Raw genomic sequence first — 14000 nt, forward strand, 5'->3', positions numbered from 1 at the left:
AAATGCCACATACGTCCCTTGGCATGAAAATAAAATTCGATATTTGTAAGGGCAGCACAGAAATTTCATGAACTAGACAACCAGAAGGGCACCCCGCGCGCAGGTCCCCATTACCGCCGATCCCCGAACTGACCCTTACAATAATTGTTCCTCTCAAGCCTCAAACAACTACCGAGAATTCGATCGAAAACCGGGGCGCCCATTGATGAAATGTCGAAACACGGCCTAGCAGACTCAGAAAAGGAAGAAAATCATGAAAATTCAAGCTCAGACGAGCTTGAAGCCACCACCAATGGCGCGGAAGAGAAGATGACAGAATATGAGAAACTGAGGTTGTCTAGAATTAGGGAGAACAGAGCGAGATTGGAGGCTTTGGGGTTGCCCAAGATGGCATCTTCGTTGATGGGCTTGGGTCAAAAGGAGAGCAAGAGCGGGCGAAGGGGTAAAGGGAAGGGGAAGATGGTCGAGGACGAGGAATACAGACCACCAGAGGGAAATGATGGTTTGAGCTCTTCAACTGATGACGACGATGACGATGAAGAGTTTGTGGGTGTTGAGCCATCTGGATCTCGTGCTCGGAAGATGGTTAGTGACCTGGTCTATGTTCTATCCCTCTCTTTTTACTGTTCTAATGTACAAAAATGTGTGCCCATATTGATGACGTGAAAAATAAAATGCACATATTGTGTCGATCACCAAGCAAAAGAAAGAGGTTGAAAGACCTCCGGTGGCCTTTCGGAATTTTCTATGATGCTCAAAGCCGCATCAAGATAGCACATGGGTAATAGATCGTAGTCATCGAATATCTGAGAGCATGTCGTAGAGAGTCCTAAAGAGTTCCCTTTCTTGAGTGTGCATCTCTTATATTAAATTTCTATATAGCAAAATGTCCTACTTGGAGGTTATATCCTTTATTTGAGGGTTAAAACCCTTTACTACCCTCCATAACTCTCCTTTTAGTTTTAGTGTAGTGCAGGTGCTACACAAATGCCCTATTAGCATCTTAGGTGTATTCTCATTGACCTTAGACCATGCTTGGTGTATTTTTTTGGCCCCATCAAATGCTCTCCACTCTTGAGTCTTGAAGACACTTTTCAAGTCCGGGAGTGTATTTTTCATAGATTAACTGGTGGAAGAAAGTTGTTTTTTTCCTTTTTTCTTTCATAGTATATATCATAGTTTTAAATAACAGCCGCGGCATTGCATAACGGTTTTTTTAGTTACCGATATAGTTTCACACTGCGAAATTGGTAGGAAGAAAAATCACGGTTATAGCGGCTGTTACAGAACGCAACCGTTACGTAAAAATTTTTTTTTTATTTTTTACCTTTTATTCTCACCTTTTCCTCCTCTTTCACAAATCATTCTCAATAAGCTATGTGGCAAGAGGGGGAAAAGATTATAATAAGGATGACAATGATACAAAATTTTCAATTTTTTTAAATACTCGCAAGTAATGCGTTAATTAACAATTTGAAAATAATAACTTGTTAGGAAAATATTTTATTTTGATAATATTAGTAATTTGATATTTATGTTCTATGTTTTTTAACTTCAATCTTCTTTCTTTTCAAGTTATTTTATATTTGTATTATTCGTATGTCTTATGTGTCTAATATATTAATGGAGTGTATAATGTATTTTGTTTTATTAATTAATTTAGCACACATAAGAATTTATCACACATAAGAAAAATGAGAAGTATAGATACACACACAATTTTTTTTATCAATGTTGGTTTAAAACAATTGTAAACTTTTTTGCCTTTACCAAAAAACTTAGTTAGTTGAACTAAATGATTCAAAATACACTAAAACTCTTTCTAAGAAGAGTAAAAACTTAAAACATGCAAGTATACTAATATGCACAAGGTGGTACGTGCTTGAAAAAAATTCACAGCCGTTACACCAGCTTCCGGTTATGTAACATCCGCTACTCCCGCTTCTCATTACACCCATTATCATTACGTTACGTTATCTGCGAATGTGATTTAAACCATGGTATATATATATATTGTTTCTCGGATGCTTGGACTGAGATGGCCTTTGCGCCATTTTTATATACCTCAAATGCTTGGACTAAGATGGTGTTTCGGCCTGTTTTTTTCCTCCTCTGTTCCTTGAATGCTTATCATGGTGGCCTTTGGGCATTTTTTCTATATCTTGGATGCATTGACCGAGGTGGCCTTTGGGCCTTTTTCAAGGGTATTTCTCAATGTTATTCCCCGCCTGCTTTAATGATGGTAGAGAACTATTATCACCGACATTTCCCAAGGTTACTACATTGGGTCTTTAGACCGATGGTCTTAATTTTTATTTTTATTTTTAATATGGGCATTTCCAAAGAGTGCCACCTCCTATTTGAATGATGGCGGTGACCTACTTGTCAAGGTATTTTGTGAAGTTACCACTTCAGTAGCTTTCTCTTTCATGTTCCTTACCATCTTAGGAGGTTTATCAAGGTTAATTTAGCCTTAGCCTTTGGTACTTACACCATTTTTCCAAATGGGTTTATTTGACCTTTTGTACTCAACCTTCCTGCCAAGTTGGCCTATTTGGCCTTATGCACTTGGTCATTCTGCCAAGTGGGCCTATTTGGCTTTTCTTTGAAGTTGGCTTATTTGGATGTTGAATATGATCATTTTGTCAAGTAGACCTATTTGGCCTATTGGGCTTTGGCCAATTTGCCAAATTTCTTTTGGTGGGCCTATTTGGCCTTTTGTATTGGTCATTTAAGTTTCTTCACGTGGCCTATTTAGTGTTTTGTACTTGGCCATTCAAGTCTCTTCATGTGGGCTTATTTGGCCTTCTGTACCTTGCCATTAAGCGAGGTAGGCCTATTTGGTCTCTTCTTTGTACCTTGGGAGTCATCGACAATATTTCGTTTGTCTTTTCCATTTTGCAAAATTTCATTATAAAACAACATTATGGGCATGATGTTTGTTAACGTAACTATGGAATAGCAAGCCCTTTGACCCTTGCAATAATTTGTATATTTCCATCAACCCTAATAGTTCTTCATTTTTTGGTAATGTACTTAAAGTATATCATTCTCTACACAAACAACAAAGTGATGCATATGTACTGGGCAGAGGGGGTGCACTTGTATGCAAATTGAGGTTGTATAAATATGGCATTAGAATCATGTAAATTAAATAATTAATTTCCATAGATAGCCTACTTCTCATGTTCTATTATTATGTTTAGCTAGGCCAATCATGATCAATCATGGAAATAGCATAGGGGCATGAACATTGTGGATAGGTCAACCTTTGTATGCTTTTAAAAAACACAATTTTATGAACTTTTATGTGGAAATAATTGTGGACAACGATGGGAAGTTAGTGGCTATGGTTGGTTTTGTTGGTCTTTACACTAAAAAGGGAAGTAGTAGTTGAATGGGTAAACACCCTCACGTTGTGCACTTTAACAAGTAGGTGGTGGCCTCCTAAGACCTTTAGCTCACATGCCATGAGCCCTGAACCTAGTTCCTTAAGGGCCACAATGTTCTCAAGGTAACACCACAATAGCACTCAAGGGAACATCATACCAATGTAAATAGGGAGCATTGGCATTCCTACATTGAATTTGAGCCAACATTCAATGTGGGCATCATGCAATTCCCACACATGAAAAGGCTATTGCCATTATTATATAAATTGATGATTATTTCAAAAATCATGCAAATGAGATTCATAATATTTATTGAAATTGATATTGTAAAATTCAACAATTATTTTTACTGTCATAATTATTAGTTCCACACCAGCATATGAGAAGCTATGGAACATTTAGCATTTGAGTGGCTGAGCGAACACTCAATGTGGGGTAGGAAAGCAACTGCAGCATCTGTGAAACATTTCTTGGCAAACACATAATGGGCTGCGGTACCTCTTTCTTTTTCTTTTTTTTTTCCTTTTTTTTTTAAAGAAGAGTTTTGCACAACCAAACAACTCATGCATGCAACCTCCACCATCAAAATGGATATAGGAAAGGAAGCATGTGTATGAACACCACTTAGTAAGCACTATGCAATTATGCATGCACAGTGGTGCAAGGTAGACAATTGATTTTTGCCATGTAGAGGATGCAAACTCACATCACTTTATGGCTGTTAGAGAACTTTCAACAAACATGCAATGCGCTACTATATGGTGGTGTGTTATTCTTGGCCATGTTAGGACTTTTACGTCCATCTATGAGGTTTGTGCTTAACATATCTTCCCTTCATGGCCAGAAATTTGGAGAGAAGAGAACAACAAAAAAAATATGGTAGTTGCAACTCAACGAGTGGCGCTGATCTTTAGTTTAGGCATTTTTTCAAGCACATGGTGTGCTTACTCGTGTAAGTTGGATTCCTTGGAGGTCTTCCACCAACACAAGGCTTAATAAGACGTGCTGTAGGATTCATCAAAGTTTTGTGGCTTCTCCAAAATTTATTATTTATTTATTAATTATATTTTGTAAGTGTTTGGCTCCCTTGGCATTGGAACCGAGGTGCTCACCATTTTTTATTTTTTTGTCTCTTGGCCTCCTTGGGAATTGGAATCAAGGTGCTTCTCAATTTCTTTTTTGGCCTCCTTAGGTCTTGAGGTCGAGGCATTCCTTGGTTTGGGGGGTTGATCTAGGTGCCCTTGGCTTCTTCTCTCTCGTCTCCAATTACAAGGATCGTCACATTGGAAGCATACTTTCCCTGCTTGGCGCGCCAATCTGTCAAGGCAAAAAATCAACTCTCGATCTCTGCACCTATAGATCATGGCCATCAATCGTGTGCTACCAAGAAAAAGGAAGAGCTTGGGAGACCCCCGATTGCCTCTAGGGGCCTTATCCGACTCAAGTTAGTATCAGGATAGCATATAGGTAATGTAATCATAGTCCTCTAATAGACTATCATAGAGTGTGTCCTAGAGAGTCCTAAAGATTCCCTTTTTATAGGTGAGCATCTCATACCTTAAATGCCCATATAGTTAAATGCCCCAATTGATTTGGGGGTTATAACCTTTATGTGGGGATTATAGTTCCCTATTACCCCTATATTTCTCCTTTTGGGCTACACAATACCCTATTAACTCTTGGGCAGCTAATGGTCTTCCCATTTAATTAACGTTGACCTTGGATCATGCTTGGGTGTATTTTTTGCTCCCATTGCATATGTTCCTCTTTCATTGTAGTTCATTGAATTATCATGGTTGTTGGACAAATGTATGCTACCTTTTTATCTTTATTAGCCATATGCACCAATATGGAAAATTTTGGTTCCTAAAGTCATAATCTGATTTATTTCGAAGTCAGATCTAGATATAAATTGATCATGTTCTTTGGAATCAAATAAAGGTATTGAAATTGTAAATGGCATAAAGAGAAGAAACAATGGACTACCCATGGGAGGTACAAATAAAGCTTTTAAAGGAAATCTAGGGCCTTGTTGGAGAACCTGGAAAGAAATAAAAAAGGTTCTTTTCTCAAGTTTCCTTTAAAAATATTGGAATATTGGAAACAAGGTAACAATTTTGTAATTCTTTACAAAATAAAAATGAAACATGAAAACGATTTTCCTCGAACTAAATGGGTCCCAACACATGCTCCTTTTTGTGTAATGTGCCTTGGGTTGCAAACTTGCAATCATGTCTCATTCAAAACACCGGAATTTACAGAAGAATCGTTCAAATCATGGGCATGATTTATTTTGCATTTTGTTGACATAAAAAAATTTCATTGAAATAGGAGATCTAGATGATGAGATGCGTATGCAATTGTTTTTATCATTCTATGTGCACCCATTGGGAGTAAACTACATGAGTCCACATGGTGATGGTTCAGCCTAAATGGCTGAAAACCAGAGGTGGCTTATTGGTCAATGAGGGTGTGATGAGAGTCAATTATTCAACCTACACCAAGTTATGGTGCATCACCTACATCCTTCTAGCTAGGCATGCCCAAGATCAAGCTATCACCTGTAAGCCACGTCATCAAAAGCCAATGCAGTTTGTTAAGGTGTTGATGCAACTGCATTCTAGATATAATTGTGGTTGTTTATAGGTTTTTTTTCCAAATTTGAATTAACCATGAGATTGAATTGTAATAGTTGCAATCTCAAGTTTAAATTTAAAGAAGCCATAGGATTTGATTTGTGAGGTTAGTTATAAGTTTGAATTTGAATAGACTAGGGGTTTGAATTGTGAGAGATTGGAATGATCTTGGATCCCTTGAGTTTAGTACTAAGTTATCCCGAGGCTATCTATAAGTAGCCTTGTAATGGTAAGAAACATGCTTCTCTCTATGGCCATTTCACCAAACTTAATACACTTATGACCTCTACGATTCTCATTATCCTACCTTGTAAGGTACTCCTAACTTGATAGGACACCTATATTTCTGAAGTGGGTGACGTACGTTTGCTTGTCCGACCTTTCATCTCCTAATTAGTCTCACTTCAAAAGGGATTTATTTTTGGATGAACAGTAGTATAAAGCATTAAAAATCACATCATGCTTCTATTTCAAGTTTTCTTGAGAGAAGAAATTCTCCTAGAAAATAAGATGGTCTAGAAGAAGAAGTTTTGTCTGTTTTTTGTTGTTGCTGTTGTGCGCTTGTGTGTGTGAGAGAAAGAGAGAGATGTTTTATTTATTCACCTGCCTGACTTGTTAATGTATAAGATACATGTATGTGTGTTAACGACTAATAAAAAGTAGCCATCGTTTTATCTCTCACATGTATCTTAGAATTATTTAGGTACAAATTCCTATTACTTTACATTTTCTAATTGCACAAATATGAATTTCTAAGGACAATCATCATTATTCAGTTTATTTTTTCTTGTTTCAATTGAGCATTTCTATCAGCATGTCCTTTGTTGTAATATGCCATCATCCTGTAAATATTTCTGTTTTGAATGTTTTGTGAATTAATTCGCAATGACAGCCTCACTTTCTGATTTCTTTTCTTGCCTCTATTATTTCAGGTGAAGAAGAAAAATTCAAAACCTAAGAAGAAAGTTCATATTGAAAATGTTTTAGGCAATTCTGATTTTGTTGATGATGATGATAAAGCCTTAATGCAAGTAAGTATTGGTGGGTTCTTGCACAAATGCTTTTCCCCTCTTTCTTGGTTGGTTTAGTTTGAGCAAGTGAGGTAAGAATGAACCATGAACCAATGGTTGCTGGCACTTTGGTTGTTGATCCTAAATTGTTGTACCAAAAATTACTTCATTTATTCTTTAGCATTCTTATGCAGGCAATTGCTCTTTCACTCCAAGATTCTACAGAAGTTTCCGACAAGAGCAGTCCTTCTCAGAGACCCAATGCACGTGTGGTAGATAAATTTCTTAAAGAAAGGAAGGGGAATGCCCATATTCAGGAAGACGCAGGGAGAAGGAAGAGGAAGAAACCGGTCCATCTCCATCTTGAGTTCATGTTTATGCTATAAGTATGTTGTTTTCTTTGTTTTGTTTTCTGCCTCTTACTGTGTTTTGTGGCCATCCTTTTGTTCCTTGCAGATTCGTAGTCGTGTGCAAATGACTGAAGATGAACTAATAGTACACTTCTTTCAGTTTGATGGTAAATTCCTGCAGCTTACTTATTTAACATAACATTGCCTGCATATGCAAGTGAGATGGTTGGGATCATCTTCCTTAGTCTTTGGCATGGTCATTTGTAAGAGTGAGATGCATTTGTTGTATTTGAACTTGGTCGCTTGTTTACTTATTTTTCTCAATTTAAGTGTGCAATGTATTATGTACTATAATAAGGTATATCCTTGGTTAATGGCTATTGCTTCTGTAAAATGTGGTCTACTACCTATATCAGTGTGTAAAGGAGGCACTTATTGCTGGTACACTTTTTATTTGCTGGGAAGAAATGGTCATCTAATAGTTTCTATGAGTTGCCCATTCTATATAGTGTTACATGATGAGGAAGCACTTATCTATAAATATATGCTTTTATGATATGTGAAACACTCATGCTGCCATGAACTGTGGATTGAACAGTCCTTAAGACAACATGTGCTTACACACCCTGATATTTATTCAAATATTTGAAAATACATTGTGCTTTTTTATTGTGGACCCACAATAATCTCGTTGCTTTATTTTCTGCTGATAATTTATGATGTATTGATGTCACAGGCATGCATTTTGATGATGTATTATGACTTTAATTTTCAGTTGACTATTCAAGTCTTCTTTATTTTTTCCATAGTGACTTGTGTGTATGTCCATATATAGTTATGCATGCATATTTTTTGCATAGATAGATAAGTGCATGCATTGGATGCATGTGAGTGCATGTACATATGTATGTAGGCTTGTACGCATTCATACTTGTGCTTTTATTGGGCATGAACACAAATATGTGAACCTAGCCATGTCCTTACGAATAAATTTTAGGGAGCTGACCTTACAGCGCCTCAGATTAATCTTGATAGTGCAATGTTATGTTTGTGTCATTATAAAAAAAACATTGCAACGCCTAGTGGACAGAGCTCCCACACCATACCCGGGGTCTAGTGAGGGCATGATTATGTAGCCTTACCTCCACAATTGGAAAGCTATTTTTGTGACTTGTACCATTACCCTTCCAAAAAATCCTGTGTTGCTCAAACTGCCTTTATTTTAGCTCGACTACATTCTATTTTACTTTATCACATTGATCTCTTTCTTTTAAATGACTGTTGGCCATTGACAAGGGAAGTGTTGGTATGCAGAAGCAGGGAAAGGAAACATAACTCTTAGAGATTTACGAAGGGTAGCAGCTGCTCATGATTTTATATGGACAGACGAGGAGATGGTTGATATGATCCACTGCTTTGATAGTGATGGAGATGGCAAAGTCTGTTTGCAATTTCCGTTTTGTTTCTTCCCAAAATACATGTTTGGTGAATTTTCATGTATCTTTAGAAAGATGGGTGGGGATATGGGCTACAGCATCAAACTAAGGACCTTCTTTAAAATGTTTTTGCATTTCTGAGTTTCAAATTGGCATCCCAATTATTTCTCCAGTGTCATTTGCATCCAAAGTTAATAGGGAAAAAACAGTTTGCAACCATGGAAGGATTTTGAAGTGTCTGGAAATCCTAGCATATTGTTCTCAGTCGGCTTATTTTACTGCTAGTATAGGAGGCCTTATTCATGATACTAGTTCAAAATTCTTCTTTTATTTTCATTCCTATGGTCCACATTTTTTTGGACGGCTATACAAATTGCCTATTCTTTACAACCTGAAAACATGATGACAAGTTTGTGATACTTCTTTTCTGGAATAACCAAAAAACTTGAAGACAAGTAGCATTGTATTTCGCTTCTTAGTGCCTTTTCACATTGGCAGCTGGGTCTTTTGATGCTCATAAATTTGTAATGTGCTAGGTGTAATGTTTTTTAGGAGCCAGACCTGTTGATTCAAATTTATGCAGAGCTGGTGCCATTATGAGTCGAATGAATGTTTGGTGTCTTTCCTGATTCTTTATAAGAGTATAAGCATAACAAAATAACATCAATCATCCAAGTTTGTGTAACCAAACTGTTGGACAATTACAAGACCTCTGGTTGCTGCATACCACTTCTCACAATATTTGTTGCCCAATATGATATTTTCTGATTGATTAAAAATTATGTTTATATACCATTAACTGTCAGTTTTTGGTTGGGCTGCCTAACTGAGGTTTTTTCTTTGGCAGCTTGCTCTTGATGATTTTCGGAAAATTGTCAGTCGATGCAACATGATACTGGGGTCTGAAAATGCTGTAATGCCTTCAGAGTCGTAATTAGCCTATGTTGCATTTGGAAGGCATGGTGAGGTACAAGGATCGTGTAAACTGGTGATCTTTGTCAGTTCTAGTAGTGATGACTATTAGTGGTGATTGTTAATGAATGTAAATAGTTTTTTCTGTAACCGTTCTTGAAATCCCTTTCGTCTAAAAAGTTACTGTTCAAATGTAAAAGCATCTCGACAATCATGGAGAAATGAGCCACATTTTTCGGGTATGACTGGTATAGACAAAATTGTGTATCTTTGCTTGTTCTCTGTATAGAAAAGTTTTGGAATCCTCCAAAATATTGAGGCTACTTTCTATCCATGGCTTCTGTGTTTTTAGCACGTTACTTGCCCTCCTTTTTTTTGGATAAAATTACCATTTGTCACTCTCAATTATGGCAACCAATGTTTTAAAAGGTGAAGGTGTGAGGCGAAATGTTTTACCTTCCGGGAGGCGAGACATAAGTCTCAAGGCATTGAGGTGTAAGTATTTTGGGATTGTATTTTTTAAAATAATTTAAAAATAAAAAAAATTTATATATAGTATAAAAAAGAGAAATTTTAGAATAATGGAGAAAAAAAATAAAAATGTAATTCTTAAGGATCATATAGGTCAATTTTCGTTAACAAATTTAAACAATGCATGTTAAAAATGAGTCATGACTTTACAAAAAGAAGAGAAAAAAGTCAAATTAAAGCATCAAAATGTCTCATATCAAAGATTCTAATTTCTAAAAATCTAAATCTAATTCAACAAAGTTTAGAGGGAACAATCAAGATCTTCACAAAGTCCTCATCTTCATCAAAATTATCTATAGTAAGAGTTTCTTCCGCTTATAAATTCCTTCTCTCCCACTTCAACATCAGTGTCTTCTTTTTATATGATCCATTCATCATCTGAAGCTACTTTCGGTACCAATATTGATCATAATTTTTTCTTTTTATTAGAGCTCTCTCCCTCAATTTGGTGTTGTACTTCACGTAAACTAGAGCATTCAACCTCTTGTGCTCTAATCTATTCCTCTTTTTTTGTATGAATCTACAATTGAGTTTAAGCCATTTAAATTTTTAGACATTATAAGATATTTTCATATTTGAGTAAAACGATAATAACATGACATTTGTAAGAAGTAGGAACCTGCTCAAATGTGCTCCAATTCCTCTCACATCCACAAGCATTACATGTCAGGCTAAGAACACGAATAACAAACTTCATCAATTTTGGGGTCTTTGTCCAAAAACGCTTCCACTAATCAACTACAAAAAGAAAAAAAAAATGTTTAAGTTCCAAGTCATAAGAAAAAATAAGAATAAAGTACTACTAATTAACTAATTTTTTTTTTACTGAAATATAATTTTTACCTGTGCTTCTCAATATTCTAGAGTCAACAACCACTCGAGTCCCAAAATCCCTTGTGCATTATCAAACAAATCCAATTGGATGTTTGTAGCTAGCCTCTCCTCATATGTCAACATTCTATCCATGCATTAAAATAGTCCTTTCTTCACTTCTTCACAATAAGAGAAGTTCTTCTTATAACGCAATTGAGGGTTTAAATGATATCTTGCAGCATGTAAAGGGTGATGAAGTTGTGGAGTCCATCTATCATCCACTTTTCTCTAAATGGGTCCATACTTCTTGGCATTTCTGGAAAAAATTACAGCAATTTTTTCCTTCGCCAAATCCATCATCTCATAGAGAAACTCCATGGCTGGTCTTTCCTTAGAATCAACTTCCCTTATAACACACACAAGAGGGACAACACTCTTTATAACATAAGTCACGTGAGGCCAAAAATGTTGGTAAAAAAAAACTATTAAGCAAGTCTTTATACCTTCATGCTCTTTTGCGTATGTAGAAGTACACCACATCTCCAAAGAGAACATAGATTGAGGGCCTCGCTTTTGTTTGTAAATGCTCGGAAGTGTCAAAAATGCAGTAACAAAGTGCGTCACTACAAGGCGGATGAGTTCTTTGTTGTTGGTGAAATGCTTCCTCATCATTGCATGTACATAGGAATGATTATAAATATTTCACAACTTGCTTAGCCTTTAGGATTGTTCTTGCATGGATCTTCAATTTTGCAATATCCTCCAACATGAGATCCAAATAATGTGCAGCACATGGAGTCCAATAGAGCTTCTCCTTTTTTTTTTTTTTCACAAGCTTTTTTCCATCATTTATCATGTTTTTCGCATTATTAGTTATCACTTGCATAACATTCTCCTCATCAACTTTCTCAACCACCTTATCCATATACTTAAACATCAAATCATCATTTTTTATAGAATTAGAAGCATCAATGGATTTTAAAAATCATGTACCAGCAGTACTATTCACAAGAAAATTAATCAAGACACTTGAACACCCATCAGTCCATCCATCAACCATAATAACATTCATATTCCTTCCAAGCTTTCTTCTTTCATTTTGAGTTTAGAGTGGATTGTTTGATGCGTGAAAATAAAAATTTATCCATTGAACCTTTAACCCTAGGATTAAAGCTAGTCCCACTATTCTGCTGCTCAATATTTTCAATTAACGGAGACATATCACTTTGAGTCCCTCTTCCTGAACCCATCCCAATCTCTTCAAGAAGTTCATTTCTTTTACCCTTCTCTTCTTGGAATGTTTCAAGAGCAATCTTGCACTCATCTCTCACGTTTTGAGGAGCTTTTGGGTAAGGTTTCACTCCCTTCCTTGTACCCTACCAAATGATGTTTAAATCTTGTGACAATCTCACTGCAACTTTGATCACAAAATTTGCATCTAAAATATTTTTCTTCATCAACTTCTTTTATGTATTTAAAAAAAAAATCTTTTTTCTATCCCTTTGAATCATTTCCTGGCATGTTTTTCTTTATTGAACAAGAATAATCAACAGCTGCAGCAAGAAATTAAAACTGAAAATTGAAAGCTGAAACAAAGACCTTATACTGAATGAAATTTCAAAGTAGAGGGGTTGTAGAGAGTCGCTGCAGAGAGACGAGAGGCTCGAAGGAGTTGTTGGAGGCAGATCAAAACTTGGAAGGGACCCTCGACTTGTCGGACAGAGATCAGAAGCTTGGAAGAATCCTTGGAAGCAATCATGGAGTCTTCGGAGATGGACGAGAACCTTGGATGAATTGTTGGAGGTAGTCGTCGAGTCGTCAGAGAGAGAGAAGAAGCTTCGTCAAGAGAGGAGGAAGAAGCTTCGTCGGAGGAATCGTCGAGAGAGGAGAAGATGTTGCTGGAGGAATCATCGAGAGAGGGAGGAAAGGGGTTTTAGACTCAGATTTAGAGTTCTAAGTACCTTTTGTTTTATTTATGTTTTAAATCAGGCAACTCGAAATGCATACACCTTCCAATTTGAGGTGTAAAAGGTGAGTTTTCCCCCCCGCATGGCATTTAAAGTCCAAAACGCCTCAAGGCGCGCCTTACGAAGGCCATTTAAAACACTGATGGCAATAGTAATAAAAAATTACCTCCTTTTTTATCGGCCCTCCTTCTGTGTTTCATAGTGTAATCTTCTCAATCTAAATCGAGTTTTTTTTTTTTTGGGTTGTTTGGGGCGTGGGGTGGTTATGGTAAGTTTATTTGGTCTCATAACAATGATACACAATTATACATCTCCCTTTTCCCTATTGAATGTATCAAGAATCCCTTAATGATTCATTTGTGAGACCAACAGAGTTCAAATCACCTTTTCTTTGGGCTTGCACATGTATATATAATTTTATTTTAAAGGATCATATTGATGAGCTAGCAGGGTTAGGCGATGAGCTTACCAGGGCCCTGACCAGTTCATGCCCAAACTGAATTCACCGTCTTCACTTACTATTTATTAGATTGCATGCATATTTAAAAGCGAAGAATGATCTCCTGGAGCAGAAACAGCTAGCTATTGGTCCAAGATACTGACCTAAACTCCCAATTTACGTGCCAACTGGTTCACAAATGATGATACGGGACAGCACCATCGAATTAATGGATTCATTTGTCCACCAAATTTTGTTCACATTGAAAGTCCATCCCAACCCCTCCACTAATTATGATCATGCCGAGTAGAGTGGATTCAATGGCTCTTAACTAATTGTTTGTTCCATCGGGCTCTCTCTATTTGCATCATGACATGTTACTTGCATTGTTGTGCCCCATATCTGAGCCCAGTGCAAAAAATGGGCAGGCTGTGATCCCAGAAGGGAGGGAGAGAGACAAGAACTGTCACGGAGCCAAGTAGCCTAAGCAGCAGGAGTCGTTTCACACAGTGAA

At 36.7% G+C, this 14000-nt stretch overlaps 1 protein-coding gene across 3 annotated transcripts; it reads left to right on the forward strand.

Annotated features, from left to right (window-relative positions):
- Nucleotides 1–10059, forward strand: LOC131165343 (uncharacterized). 3 transcript variants are annotated; one of them, XM_058123033.1, is made up of 6 exons: nucleotides 1–585; nucleotides 6961–7059; nucleotides 7233–7388; nucleotides 7495–7555; nucleotides 8703–8827; nucleotides 9672–10059. In XM_058123033.1, the coding sequence occupies exons 1-6, from the start codon at nucleotides 211–213 to the stop codon at nucleotides 9756–9758; spliced, it is 903 nt and encodes a 300-aa protein (XP_057979016.1). In that variant the 5' UTR covers nucleotides 1–210; the 3' UTR covers nucleotides 9759–10059. The 3 variants fall into 3 exon arrangements, with proteins under 3 accessions (XP_057979016.1, XP_057979015.1, XP_057979017.1); XM_058123032.1 differs by having other exon boundaries at nucleotides 8703–9978; XM_058123034.1 differs by lacking the exon at nucleotides 8703–8827 and having other exon boundaries at nucleotides 62–585.
- Nucleotides 10060–14000: the final 3941 nt, after the last annotated feature.

The sequence above is a fragment of the Malania oleifera genome, chromosome 10, assembly GCF_029873635.1.
Source record: "Malania oleifera isolate guangnan ecotype guangnan chromosome 10, ASM2987363v1, whole genome shotgun sequence".
NCBI classification, from domain to species: domain Eukaryota; kingdom Viridiplantae; phylum Streptophyta; class Magnoliopsida; order Santalales; family Ximeniaceae; genus Malania; species Malania oleifera.

What these genes read in the sequence shown, in the direction of transcription:
- LOC131165343 (XM_058123032.1), top strand. Translation starts at nt 211, where the DNA reads ATGTCGAAACACGGCCTAGCAGACTCAGAAAAGGAAGAAAATCATGAA. An exon ending in GATCTCGTGCTCGGAAGATG is followed by an intron (nt 586 to 6,960) that starts GTTAGTGACCTG and finishes CTATTATTTCAG; the next exon opens with GTGAAGAAGAAAAATTCAAA. An exon ending in ACACTTCTTTCAGTTTGATG is followed by an intron (nt 7,556 to 8,702) that starts GTAAATTCCTGC and finishes GTTGGTATGCAG; the next exon opens with AAGCAGGGAAAGGAAACATA.